This window comes from Alosa alosa, chromosome 6 (assembly GCF_017589495.1).
Source record: "Alosa alosa isolate M-15738 ecotype Scorff River chromosome 6, AALO_Geno_1.1, whole genome shotgun sequence".
NCBI lineage: Eukaryota > Metazoa > Chordata > Actinopteri > Clupeiformes > Clupeidae > Alosa > Alosa alosa.
This window is the reverse complement of record NC_063194.1, coordinates 362,905-378,239: the sequence shown is the minus strand read 5'-3', so window position 1 is coordinate 378,239 and position 15,335 is coordinate 362,905. Positions and strand designations below refer to the sequence as shown.

Here is a 15,335-nt window from a genome sequence, read left to right as displayed (position 1 = left end):
AGGAATTCATTGCACTAATCGATACTTTCTCCCTAACACAGCATGTACAGGGGCCAACACACTCTCTCGGCCATACCCTCGACCTTGTTATCACAAAGGGTCTCGATGTCTCTACAGCTGTTAAAGACCTGGCCTTATCTGATCATTTTTTGCGTGTTCTTTGATGTGTCTATGTCCCCACACACTCAAAACACAGCTATGATGGTAAAAGGAGAATCATAAATGATCAGACAAGTGCTCTCTTTGAGCAAGCACTTTCACTAAAGTCAAGTCAACTGTCAGACTCTGAAGACTTATTTGATCACTTTAATGCAAAAATGGCAAACATTATGGATGACATTGCTCCATTACAATTCAAGAAAGTTAAGGACAAACAGAAAGCACCATGGAGGCAAAATCCAGCAGTTAAACTTCTAAAAAGAGAGTGTAGGAAGACTGAAAGAAAATGGCGTAAATACAAACTTCAGATCCACTATGAAATCCATAAAGAGATGCTCCGCACATATAACTCTGAAATATGCAAAGCAAGACAGTCTTTCTTTTCTAACATTATCAATAGAAGTTCAAATAACACTCGTATTCTATTTTCAACTGTTGATAAGTTAACAAATCCCCTCAAAATTAGCCTGAACTTCTCTCAACTAATAAATGCAATGAGTTTTCATCTTTTTTTAAAGGTAAAATTGACAAAATCAGACTCAACATATCTGCTCAATTACAAATTCAACAACCTGAACTTCCAGCAACAAACAGAGGGAAACTCAACTTGATGTCAGAGTTCAGCTTGATAGACTACTTAAACACTTGAAAAACGGTACAGAATCTCAGCCCTTCCACATGTGTCTTAGACACTCTGCCTACCAATTTCTTCAAAACTGTTTTTCACCTCATAGTGGCGGATGTCCTTCAAATTGTAAATGTATCATTGCTGTCTGGCACTTTTCCTAAGTCACTGAAAACAGCTGTTGTAAAGCCACTTCTCAAGAAGAATAACCTGGATGCCTCCATGCTAAACAATTACAGGCCCATATCCAATCTACCTTTTATTGGCAAAATTATTGAAAAAGTAGTCTTTAATCAATTAACCACCTTCCTAACATCAAATGGGTATTTTGATTACTTTCAGTCTGGTTTTCGGGCAAATCACAGCACTGAAACAGCTCTCATTAAAGTTTCCAATGACATACGCCTCAACACAGATTCAGGTAAAACATCAGTCCTAGTGCTACTGGACCTTAGTGCAGCATTTGACACTGTTGATCACAATATTTTACTACACAGACTAGAACACTGGGTTGGATTTACAGGCATAGTTATCAGCTGGCTAAAATCATATCTACAAGAAAGGAGCTTCTTTGTTGCCATCGGAAACTGTACCTCAACACCAACGTCCTTGACCTGTGGTGTTCCCAGGGGTCGATCTTGGGGCTACTATTATTCAACCTCTATATGCTCCCACTTGGACAAATCATTCAAAATAATTTGATTTCATATCATAGCTATGCAGATGACACAAAAAATTTACCTTAGCTCTATCACCAAACAACTATGGTCCTCTTGAATCTATGTGTCAGTGTATAGAACAAATCAACACCTGGATGTCTCAAAATTTTCTTCAGCTGAACAAAGAAAAAACTGAAGTAATTATATTTGGTAAAAATGAGGAAAGACTTAGGGTTGCCACTCTCCTTGACACAAAAGGGTTGAAGGCAAAGGATACTGTTAAAAACCTTGGTGTATTAATTGACAGTGATCTAAATTTCAACAGCCACATGAAAGCGATAACTAAATCAGCTTTTACCACCTCAAAAATATTGTCAAACTCAGAGGGCTGATGTCAAAACATGACTTAGAAAAACTCATTCATGCATTTATCTCCAGCAGGGTTGATTACTGCAATGGACTGTTCACAGGCCTTCCTAAAAAGACTATTAAACAGCTTCAGGTGATACAAAATGCAGCAGCTAGGACTCTAACAAAACTAAAAGAACTGACCACATTACTCCAATTTTTAAGTCCTTGCACTGGCTTCCAGTAAGTCACAGAATTGACTTTAAAGCACTATTGCTTGTTTATAAATCAGTAAATGGAGCAGGACCTAAATACTTGTCAGACATGCTTCAGCAGTACACACCTTCTCGTCCTCTCAGGTCCCAGGTGAAAAACCTGCTAGTAAAACCTACAGTTAGAACTAAACATGGTGAAGCAGCTTTTAGCTGCTATGCTGGCTCAGCTGTGGAACCAACTTTCGGATGACATTAAAAGGCCCCAACTGTAGCCAGTTTTAAATCTAGACTTAAGACCAAACTGTTCTCAGGCGCTTTCTGCTAACTGTGCCGAAGTTACAAATTCTGAATCTGCCTCGATAATTATTCTACTTTGTCTTTTATTACTTTTTTACTACTTTTGCCTTTGTTTTTGCTTACTAATTATTCTTTATTTTTAAATGATTTTACCTTGTGTTTTATGTTTTCTTTTTATTATGATCTTTACCTTTTAACTATTCTTTGACTATATTGCCCTTCTATGCTTTTATTTGTTATTATCGTTTGGTTTTGTTTATGTAAAGCACATTGAATGACCTCTGTGTATGAAATGTGCTATATAAATAAACTTGACTTGACTTGACCAATAACTTTAATACTATGTAACTTAGATTACGTAGCCTCCTACCAGTTATGTTCTGCCATAGCCTAACATACATGTTGTTTACATTGAGGTCTTTGAAAAGATAAAGCTAAACATTTTGTGTTTCGTTTGCTTATTCCATACCAAGACGAGTAAGACATGACACAACTTCTAAGCATTATAACAGCATCTCACACATTTGCCTCTAGTCACTTTTACCACTGTTTCCTCAGAAGGGGGACAGCGACCTTGGTTCTTTGAAAGGCGCTGTGTAACAAATAAAATGTATTATTAATAATAACTAGAAAATGTATTTCTGAGGAATTACCAGTGCATGAAAATGCAAAAAATGTATTAACATAAAATGCAAAAACAAACTTTTATTTGGAAACAGTTGGCGGGAGTCATAGAAGTCATAGTTGATGATAACTGTCAGTTGAAATGGCTGACCAGTTAAATAGTTGAGTAGTTTAAATGGTTAAATTATTTAATAGTGAATTATTGTAGTGAGGACTTTTGTTTTGAAACAGTTGTGGGAAGAGGAAACAGTTGAGCAGGATCTGTAGTCTTAAGAGAGCCAGATTGTATGCTTAAAGCCTGAGACAGAGTAGATAGTTTAAAAGTTAAATGTAGATAGTGTAATGGATGTTGATAGACAGAAAGTGTAATGGATGTTGATAGACAGATTGTTTAATGGATGTTGATAAATAGTTTAATTTATCAACATTTAGAATAGGGTGGATTAGTGAATGGTTTGAAGAAGATGGATGGATAGACAGTTGGATGGAATGTGCCTTATATCCTTGTAGAATGGAGAGACACAGAGAGAGTTGGCCTAGATTGTGCGTTTTCATGAGTTTCAGTTCTATTCATCATAGAGTTCCCAAAATCGCACATTGTCTATTTTTGTAATGTAAAAAAAAATGTAGTTTTTGCCACTCAACGCATTGGAACAAAAAAAGCAATATTGTGTTTTTGGCACTCAAAGTGTTAAGGATACCAATTTTATTTTTATTTTTAAAAGGCCAGTTATTTCATGAAGGCAAGTTTTTTATTTTTAAAGGCAAGTTATTTCATTTTGCATTGAGCATCAAACCAGCTAATAGGCTAACTGAAATACCAATCTCTAGGTATGGAGAAGGGTATGTGATGATGTGGGGCCAAAGGCTAATGGAACTTTATCAGGATAGTATCCTGGATCAATGAAATAACTGGCCTTTAAAAATAAAAATCTGCCTGCCTCTATGGGAATTTAACACAGGGGTGGGAATACTTATGGACCCCTGTAAGGAAGAACATTTATTTATTTACGATACATTATTCATTCACAAAGAAAATTGATGTCCTTAAAGGTTGGATATTTCCTCATTTTTTACTTAAGGCGAGACACGGCAGGTGAAAACATCGTTTTTTCATGCACTGGTGAATTTCGAGATTTTGAGCTAATTTGCTACCTTCGCATGTATTCTTTCACACTACTACAACAACAAAGTCCAATTTACACATTTAGGTGTCTACTCACGCCTGTATATTTCTCCTAAATTCACCAAAAGTTAGCCGTCATGCTCTTCGTAACGTTTCATGCTCTTCCGCGACCGTGATACGAAACATATCATGTGTAGTACCGTTGGAAAGCTCTGTTTTTCCTGCATGACGTTGTGCAATCCAAATATGGACACTTCCTTTGTATCCGCAACCAATCGCGAAAGTTCAAAGACGAGTCTACGCTGAGAACGGAATCTCTTCACTGTGTTCCAAAGCTGTTTTCTCAAACTGAATTTTTCTCATTTTCCAGTAGAAACATCTCAGCGTATGTAGCACCTATGTACACCAAACTTTGTAATTTATTTTTCATCTTGTATGCAAACAAATGTACCTGGCTTTATCATATGTTCTGATCTATCTACCAAAAATATATGCAACATCGCACATATTTAATGAGATAATGCCTAACTTGCATAATTAAACATTCGAATTTCAAAAACTTGTAATACATTTTTTGTTCATACTTAAGTAATCAACTGAGGAAGTTTCATGGTAATGTCTATTATTTAACAATTTTACCCTATTCACCTGTAGTGTCTCACCTTAAAGGAGAATTCCGGTGTGATATTAACCTAAATTGTGTTGAAACATGCAAATAAATCACTGCTTTACACCATTTATGAGGCTCAAAGTAGCTCCATTCCATTCCACTCCATTCTCAATGTTTTGTTTTAAATGTCAAGGCCCTCGGAAGTCTACCAATGAAGTATGGAGCTACTTTGAGCCTCGTAAATGGTGTAAAACAGTGATTTATTTGCATGGCTAGGCCGATGCCCGAGACACCCCCATTGAAAAACTGTTGGTAGCATCGGCTAACTAGCGCCAGATTTCTGAGTGCAGGGGACAAGCCGAGATGAGCTATGAGACATACATTCACTCTTGGTATCATGTTAACACACTTTACAGTGGGTCCCAGTTAAAAATGTACACTTCATTCACGATCATGGTGAATGGTGAAATGTAAGTACAACTGCAGCCGCTTGGGGGCACCATAGTCCGCTGTGGAGTTCCACGGTCGAACCAGACGGCGCATTCAACAGCAAGGGCTGTGATTGGCCGAGTTTTCAGTGTGTTTGTCTGTGTTTTTAGCAGCCCCTGCAACATGCTAGTCCACTGTAGCCTAAGCCTTGTACATAATGTTAAACATAGTTTTGGATTCAGTGGCAAGATTTCTTGATTGTACAGTGTCTGTCTCTCAGTAATGTTTTAAAATGAGAGCTTCATCAGCTGGCAGTAGGCTACTTTGTCGGTAGTCATGAGAAGTTCGCTTGCTAACAGAACATAAATATGCTGCCCAGAAACCTTGTGAATAGTTCTGATTTTTTTTACTACACTAACAAGGTTGAAATATAGACTTTGCCTACAGCATCTCCTTAACAGTAATGTTAACAAAATGACAGCATTCATATGACAAAGAAAAACGAATTCGGTCACTCAAGACTGTGCCACAGCAACCAGTGTAGGCCTACTCGAAGCAGATAGCGTTGTCTGACGGTCGAGTGGGTTAATGCACGTATTTCCAGAACAGGTCTGCAACTTTCAGGTAGTTCTGAGTTCGAATCTAGGCAGGAGCAGAGCCATATAAAGGCCTAGGCCTATTGTTATCATTTTTTGCAAGGTGTTGCTCCTGGCAATACTTGTTTATAAGACGTTTGGTGATTAATTGATAGCTGTTTTTGGGACACGTTAAACGTTCTTTATAATGAGCGCATCCGGGGAGTAAAACGACTGTTATGCGCTGTTACAACTGTAGGCTACAATGATTGCAATACAAAAATATGCGCGTGTTAGTTTAGTTAGTTTTGTGATTTTTTGCACTTTTGCCTCATGTGTTTTCAGGTTTGAGGGCTTTTTGGCAAGATTGACCTTGGTAGATTCTGCATGTTATTTCTCCATTATGGAAAATAAAGTCAATTTTCGACACACGCCTGTTATTAGTTCAATAAGAAGTGTTGCTTGTTAAAACATGTGACTAGTGAAACTCAAATGATTTTAGAAATATTTAGCCAAAGCCAAAAGTGTTAGAGAAGAGAGATGCGGTGCAGCTCAGATGTCTTTTTAATTTTCTTTATTCTTTAGTAAAAGGTGCAGAACATTATTAAACTTTGACTAACGTTTTCGATGTTCGTTAGTCAAAAAAACATCGACACATCGAAATGTTAGTCAAAGTTTAATAATGTTCTGCACCTTTTACTGAAGAATAAAGAAAATTAAGAAGACATCTGAGCTGCACCAGCCTCTCCTCTAAAAATATCTATCCTGGCCTGGTTGCAACGAATTGTGGCCAAACGACAGAAGCGCAGAGAACCCTCCTTTGTCTACCAAAAAGTGTTACTTTGTGCCCCGCGCTCCCCCACTGCTTGTGAAAGAAGGGGATGGGGGAGGGGGGCTTAATGTGAAAAAGCTTAATGTCACAAAACGGCAACAAGTCGTTTTAGGCTACAGGCCTTCATAATGGTAGGCTACAGGAAGTGGGGGGAGGGTATGGGATGACCAGAGCCGTCATCTATCGTCTTTCCAGGCACACAGCTCATTATATAGCCTATCGACTGCCTTAACAGATAGGCTTTGCTCTTGGGTTTGGCCTTACAGCGAACTCAATGCTCTTGTTGCTTGCAGTTTGTTAAATAAAGCGATGCAGATTACATTATTTATTTCTGATTAATTGCGTCTTTTGATGTATTTTGCAACATTTGCTTGTTAGGCTGGGCTACTGTCAATGTCCTGTACAGGTCAATGTTCAACAATTGCTGGTGTAGGCCTAGGCTATTAATCAATTAGGGACTATTCGTTATTTATTTAATTAAGGGGCTACCGGAGGAGTTTTGGGAGCGTTAGTCAAAAAAAGGCGGACCCTCCCTCGCCAGCAAGAATTTTTTCTATGACCCTCCAAAGTGATTGAGAAAAACGCGATGACCCTCCCCAGTCCCAACAATTTATTGATGCCTTAGGCTACTGGGTCAATTTGGGAGCTTGCATGCTACTGACTCCTTCCTTGAAATGCTTTGAAAAGGCTGTCGCTTTTGCACAATTTCACAAATAAATCACCGGGACCTAAAACAAACCTGTCAACTTTTCCCGGTTTATGGCGTATTTTAACTTTTTCCTCGCTGTCTTAGGAGGAGCTGCAGGGCCGTCGCAAGGGGATGCAAGGCCCTTTGCTTAACTTGACAGATGCAAGGCCCTTTTCACTTACGTGCATGAAATCATGCGATAGCTTACTTTACACATAGCCAAGGCTACGTCGATTTTAATAGTAGCCTAGTCTAATAAGCTACACCAGCTTGCCTTTAAGAGGGAAATTCAATTGTATAGCCTATAACATTAGCTGAGTCACATATTTGGCCATATGGTGTTTATCATAGGCTACATCCACGAAACCAAATAGTATAACAAAGGCTTAACACTTTAACAGGGGAATTAATTGGGCATGAATCATTGTGCTGAAGGGTATTTGTCAATGAGCAGAAACACACACCCGACATTCAAACTATTGATAAGATGTACTGGTCTGTATCTATAGGCTAACATTGGACAAATAAATTACACTGACTCGCCATATCCTGACTCAGGAAAAAAACATTTTTCTTGCTTTGCCGCAAACTCAGCAATGAAATCATAGGCCAGTTTGCAGGTAGCCTAACGTCTTTTTCATAGAAGGGAGAGCCCAGTCTCTCCTGTGACATGGAGGTGCGCAAATAGTTTTTAATAGCCTGTTCGACTTCGAAAAGCTTCGTTCACCCGATGCCAGTCACTGGTCGCAATTTCAAAGATCGGAAAGCTTCATCTTTTTAAGTTTTAAGTGCAGTGGCCCCTATCTGCCCCCTTTGGAATTATATCTCGAGCCTATTATAAGGTCCAGTGCGTTATGTCCTGGGATTCGGATGTGCTCAAAAAGAAAAGAAAAAACACTTTTTTATAGATGGTTATGAGGAGCAATGTGAGAGAGAAATTTGATGATCATTGATCGTTGTTTTGGGACGTTAAGCCTTTTCCATAGGCGTCAGTGAAGGAGATTGAAGAATGACCATTTTTTTTATACGAAAATATTTCTTAACTACAAAAACTCAGTGTCTAAAAACTCAGTGTCATTCAGACTCAACCCTCTTGTTGTTTTATTATCTTTTTCGTTGTCGTTTGAACGTTGGCAAGCAGGCATGTTGCGGTTGCAATTTAAGTGAAATTTCTACAGTAGGCCTACAACATGCTGTTAGGCTGGGCTACTGTCAATGTACTTGTACAGGTAAATGTTCAACAATTGCTGGTGTACAGGTTATATAATCAATTAGCTAAATCATTTGTCCAGCTGTTTAAACATTTTTTCGTGCTACATTCAAACATAAAAGGTGCTTTGATATATTTTTCGTTTGAACGTCGGCAAGCAGGCATGCTTTGGTTGCAATGAATGAGGATAATTGCTTTTTTTTGCATTATTTTGAATATGACTCGCTCCAGTCTCAACAGCACGTACTTTTTCCACATGCTAAGTTCTAACACACATAGGCCTATCCCCTCTCGCTTTCTCTCTCCATCCCTGCACACGGTGCTTTCTTAAAGGAGCTGCACCATTTTACAACAATTGCATCTACATTTTCATATTAGAATGTTTTGTCAAGTGTAAGCTTAAACTACTGTGATCAATTTAAGTTCCCGTGCCCCCGCTGCGTCATGTAAGCAGTAAGTCAGTCGCATCAAAAATAGTAGTGGCACCCAAGTGACACCTTGTGGTTGTTTGTGTCAACTGCAGTTTGTGCCATTTCTGCTGAGAAAATGGGGTGCGTGATTCATGAAGGAACCCGTCCAAACTTAACGGGGACCCACTGTAGGTCAATATCACACCGGAATTCTCCTTTAAGGCATTAAGATCAATTTCCAAAAGATGATTTTATATTCCTCTTTTTAGTTTTGGTCTAAAACTAGCGAGATATCTACCGAAAAGACAAAAAAACTTACAAACACCACACAGAGCTTTGTCTACACTACAAGAAGGTTAACATGCCATTCTTTCATTTTGTAATTGTGCTCCTACCCGGCTCCTGCTTAGAATTGCATGGTGCTGGTGGGAATGGCATGTGTTTATGGTACTTCGTGTGACCATTTTCATATTTTGGGGCATTTATAAATAACACTATGTTCCTTTGCAAATTGTGGAGTATTTTTAAATGTTTGGGGAATTAAATTACTTTCATACAAATCAGCAGAATCAGACAGACTACGCTCTACCATGCAGATAGGACAGGAACAAAATCAGCCGACTGGCTATTAATTTTATAGACATAATAATGTTATAATGTCCTACCTACAAATACACTGAACAAAATAGAAATGAAACCTGTTCAACCAAACCTTTTGCTCCAATTTGGTATAAGTTAAAAGAAAACATCTCAGACAACTTCTATGCACACGAAAGGTTTATTTCATTCAAATTTTGTATACAAATATGGTAAAATCCACATTAGTGAGCACTTCACAGCAATCTGTTCACAGGCAACAGCTCTGATGGACATTAATGCAGTCAACATGACACTGCACATTCCCCCAAACTTGTAACATCACTGACAATAAAACTGTACATTTTACAGTGGCCTTTAATTGTGACCACTCCCAGGCACATCTGTCCAAAAATAGTCTTTAATTAGCATCTTTTGGTATGTCACACCAGAGTGAACGAAGTGTCTTGGCAAGGGTGAGGTGAGACAACCCTTTTGTGTACATAGAGGATATTATAAATCTTTTAATACAATTTACACAAATAGTAGTGAAAAACAAAAGTGTTGTACTTATGTGTGTTGAAAATAGGATTAAATATTCTGTGACTATTTCAAAATAATTTCTGTTGAGTCTAAATAATTAAGCAGTGGAGTATAAGCAATTTCCAGATATATTCATATGTGCAGTCAGGTTTATAGGCTGTTAACACATACCTGATCTTGAGGAATCTTGGTCTCTTGTGACACTGCTTGTCTCAGTCTGGAGACGGTGCTGTGGAGTGGAACAGCCACACCAATCCTCATGCAATGAGAGTACTTTCCCTGGTACACAACGGTCACATAGAGGGGCCTGGTCAGACAGAAAACATCTTAGTGTTTAGAAGTAAACCATGAATAACAATCCAGTTAAATCTACATTATTTTACAGTAATGTGTAATTAAGTGTACAGGGTCATTCCACGTCAGTTCAACCAGGGCCCACGCACTTAGGTCTCAAAATTCTGAAACAATTACCAGGTGTACCTATGTTACCCAGGAGACACACTGTAAAATTACTCTTATGTAAGATCAATACTTTCCAAGATACAGCCAGTTTTATAGGGGGAGGGGGTGTCGATTTTGCTCTGCCTCTTTTTTTTGTCAAAGTTCACAAGCCCACAGCGTAAGAACTAAACCATGTAGGAGGCTCAAATTGTGCATGCTGGTACATAAATGGGAATAGTATGTAGCAAAATCGTCACGTTTGGTCTGTATAATCCTGCATGGTCATAGCTGTCCCTCAAAGTTGATACAAATGTTATTGGAGTTTTTGGCTGGGCTCTGTTTAAGCCTTCAGAAGACATATTTTTACTCAACATAGGTTCTTGATTTATTTTTCTTACTGAGATAAGTAGGAACACTCTCACAAAAAACAATGAACAGAAAATAAATCCCTTCAGGGTCTGAACAGCAGACCTCACAAGTCTGAAAAATCATTTTGTTATCATTTTCAGAGCACCCAAACATTTTTAGGGAATATACAAAGATGTTTTAAATAGGTTTTTCTTTATTCTCCATGATCCCTTCTTTTTGAAAACACCAATTTGACTTGTCTTATGCAAATCTTTGTTTTTTATTTTCCACCCTGAACATGGGCAAAATGCCCCATTGACATCAATATGTTTTATATCGAGTCACCACACTGCCACCTGTGGTTGTATAGAGTAACCTGTGGTAGCTCTATACAAAACATATTGATGTCAATGGTGCATTTTGCCCCATGTTCAGGGTGGATAGTGAAAAAGAAAGATTTGCATAAGACAAATCAAATTGGTGTTTTTAAAAAGAAAATATCATGGAGAATAAATAAAAAAATATTTAAAAAATCTTTGTATATTCCCACAAGGTGTTTAGGTGCTCTGAAAATGAGAACCAAAATGTTTTTTTAGACTTGTAAGGTCTGCTGTTCAGACCCTGAAATGATTTATTTTCTGTTCATTGTTTTTTGTGAGAGTGTTTCTACTTAACTCAGTAAGGAAAATAAATCAAGAGCCTATGTTGAGTACAAATATGTCTTCTGAAGGCTTAAACAGAGCCCAGCCAAAAACTCCAATAAAATTTGTATCAACTTTGAGGGACAGCTATGACCATGCAGGATTATCCAGACCAAACGTGACGATTTTGCTACATACTATTCCCATTTATGTACCAGCATGCACAATTTGAGCCTCCTACATGGTTTAGTTCTTGCGCTGTGGGCTTGTGAACTTTGACAAAAAAAAGAGGCCGAGCAAAATCGACACCCCCTCCCCCTGTAAAACTGGCTGTATCTTGGAAAGTATTGATCTTACATAAGAGTAATTTTACAGTCGGTCTCCTAGGTAACATAGGGACACCTGGTAATTTTTTCAGAATTTTTTGAGACCTAAGTGCGTGGGCCCTGGTTGAATTGACGTGGAATGACCCTACACAGATCAGCTGAAGCAAGCTTTGATGAACCAAGAATGGTAATTGCTGCATGCCTTTCAGAAAAGGTTCTTTCTTCCCACCTGGACAGTGACCATGGAGTCTAATGAAATAGCTCAAGTTCAGTCATGTACTGATAAATACAACAATCAATAGTGAAAATACTGCCAGCTCAACTTTACGGAATAAGTTAAATAGCAATAATTACAAAGGACTGTTAATTAGCAATTAAAACAATTCTGAAGTGTACATGAGTAACATATAAGAGGTGTGACGCCAAAGCAACGGCGGTTATTACTGCTTATTACAGGGCTACTTGCTAACAGGAGTCTAGAAATTTCACACAATGGGTCTTACAATTATTTTGTTACCATCTTGTGGCTTTCGCTGAGAAAACAAATAGCTTGCCACACAAATAGAACTTTCAGGTGTTGCGTGGCAACATATTACTTGCTGACGTTCACTTTCCATTGCGATAAGCGAACCAACTACTCGCAGAATGATATGAAAGATTTGAATCAGAAGCACAAAACCGATTTTCTTTGACAATGGTCTGTTATACAGAATTGTCAGACCTCTGAACGTTGGGAAGTATTGAATGTTTTTTGTGCCAATATGAAATCAATAAATACAAGATTAAATAAACAAATAAATGTTAAATAAATAAAAGATTAAATGTAAAAACCATATATACATTGACATTGATATTCACATTGACATTTACATTCCATATGCACAGTCTTGCAATGTGCCATGATATAAATAAATACGTCAGTCACCCATTAAAGCAGGTGTAATCCAAATTGCGGTTAAATGCGTCAATTAAAGAAACGTTTAGAGACAGCTTTATTCAGAGCATCGGTTTTCTTCATTGTACCTTGTCAACTTATGCTTGCTTTTCTAATATCGTATTTTCACTTTTTACGACATACACTTCTCAATCAGCTAGACTAGGGTATTAAGTCATAGCCCTATCTACATGAAGTAAATACTTCAAGTATTTTTAAGTGGATTAGTAGAACTACTAGGCCTACTCTGTATGTCGCTGCTCATTGACATCTTATCATCATGTATGATCGCTAAACTTTGATTCTTTTTCTTTTTGCAATTGGTTAACTCTGTTCAACTGTGCATGTGGTTCAGCTGTAGGCACTCAATTAGCGTTGTGAAAGGGGCGGGGACGGGGGGGGGGTTTCCTTGGTCAAAGCGTAATGCTTTTTAGATAGTGTAAGATAGCAATTTTAGATAATGCGCCAAGACCCCAACTTAGGTAGTTCATTTCCACACCCCTGAGTGTATCGTGTAATAAAAGTGTGTACAATACGAGTGTACAATAGGAATGTGCTTTGCGTCGAGATAGTAATACGATTTGTGCCGGGTTTTGTGAAGCGAAAATAGGGCCTTAAAAGTGTGAGGTGAAATCTCCCACCATTGTCATGTTATCTAATTATGAACATGCCACGTCTTTGAACATGTTATAAAATCGCCAGAATCATGTCTAATAAAGCCAAGTAATATCACATACATATGCTAAAACAGGGCAGATGTAAATTAAGCTACAGTGGATACTGCTTCAAATTGTCCGGTTTCACTTGTGATTCTCACGTGATCTCACACGTGAATCACACATCTTTTATTTATATTTCCCCAGTGAAGCCGCAATGACCCAAACAACCACCAGGTGGCATTTGTGAGCAGGGTGAGAAACGTCGGCTTTTGCCACTTTGAGTCTGTGCACGCCAGTATGCTACAGTATGGACCATATATTTAGCCTACCCAAGATGTTTCCACAATTATTACCGATGAGCTTTCATTTCAATGGCTGATAGGCCTACAGTGGGTCCCAGTTAAGTTTGGATGGGTTCCTTCATTAATCACGCACCCCATTTTCTCAGCAGAAATGGCACAAACTGCAGTTGACACAAACAACCACAAGGTGTCACTTGGGAGTTCTGCCACTACTAATTTTGATGCGACTTGACTTAACTGCTTCCATGACGCAGTGAGCCATTACCAAACATATATGATAATACAATAGCGTGAGTTTATATATCTTATACCCTATTTGTCACGGTTACTTACAGATGTGATAGTGTAACGATAAGCGCATGAGACTTTCAGTGGGGGCACGGGAACTTAAATTTATCACGGTAGTTTAAGCTTACACTTAAACAGACAAAACATTCTAATATGAAAATGTAGAGGCAATTGTTGTAAAATGGTGCAGCTCTTTTAAGAAAGCCCCGTGCGCAAGGATGGAAAGAGAGAAAGCGAGAGGGGATGCGTGTTAGAACTTAGATGCGTGTGGAAAAAGTAGACGTGCTGGAAAAGTAGACGAGACTGGAGCGAGTCATATTCAAAATAATGCAAAAAATAAATCCGCAGATAAAACCAATTATCCTCATTCATTGCAATTCATTGAAAAAAAGTGTTTTTTCTTTTCTTTTTGAGCACGTCCGAATCCCAGGACATAACACACTGGACCTTATAATAGGCTCAAGATATAATTCCAAAGGGGGCAGATAGGGGCCTACTGCACTTAAAACTTAAAAAGATTGAACGAAGCTTCCCGAAATTTGAAATTGCGATCAGTGACTGGCATCGGGTGAAGCTTTTTCGAAGTTGAACAAGCTATTAAAAACTATTTGGCGCATCCTCAATGTCACAGGAGAGACTGGGCTCTTCCTTCTATGAATTGAAAAAGACGTTAGGCTACCTGCAAACTGGCCTATGATTTCATTGCTGAGTTTGCGGCAAAGCAAGACAATGTTTTTTTTTTTTTTGAGTCAGGATATGGCGAGTCAGTGTCATTTATTTGTCCAATGTTAGCCTATAGATACAGACCAGTACATCTTATCAATAGTTTGAATGTCGTGTGTGTTTCTGCTCATTGACAAATACCGCTCAGCACAATGATTCATGCCCAATTAATTCCCCCTGTTAAAGTGTTCGCCTTTGTTACACTATTTGGTTTCGTGATGTAGCCTATGATAATCACCATATGGCCAAATATGTGACTCAGCTAATGTTATAGGCTATACAATTTCCCCTCTTAAAGACAAGCTGGTGTAGCCTATTAGACTAGGCTACTAAAATGCACCGACGGTAGCCTTGGCTATGTGTAAAGTAAGCTATCGCATGATTTCATGCACGTAAGTTCATGCATCTGGCAAGCTCGCACCATCTGTCAAGTTCGCACAGGGCCTCGCACCCCCTTGCGACGGCCCTGCAGCTCCTCCTGAGACAGCGAGGACAGAGTTAAAATACGCGATAAACCCGGGAAAAGTTGACAGGTTTGTTTCGGTTTATTTGTTTCGATTATTTGTGAAATTGTGCAAACGACAGCCTTTTCAAGGCATTTCAAGGAAGGAGTCGTAGCATGCAAGCTCCCAAATTGACCCAGTAGCCTAAGGCATCAATAAATTGTTGGGACTGGGGAGGGTCATGCGTTTTTTCTCAATCACTTTGGAGGGTCATAGAAAGATTTCTTGCTGGCGAGGGAGGGTC

The 15,335-nt window shown here is 38.6% G+C and overlaps 1 protein-coding gene across 1 annotated transcript in view; it reads right to left on the bottom strand.

Moving 5' to 3' along the window:
- usp31 (ubiquitin specific peptidase 31) overlaps window positions 1-15,335 on the bottom strand; it is a 204,920-nt gene that overhangs the window by 127,410 nt on the left and 62,175 nt on the right. Inside the window, exon 5 of the mRNA XM_048245616.1 lies at window positions 10,098-10,233. Within this exon, the coding sequence (XP_048101573.1) occupies window positions 10,098-10,233 (136 nt within the window). The remainder of the gene's footprint in view (window positions 1-10,097; window positions 10,234-15,335) is intronic.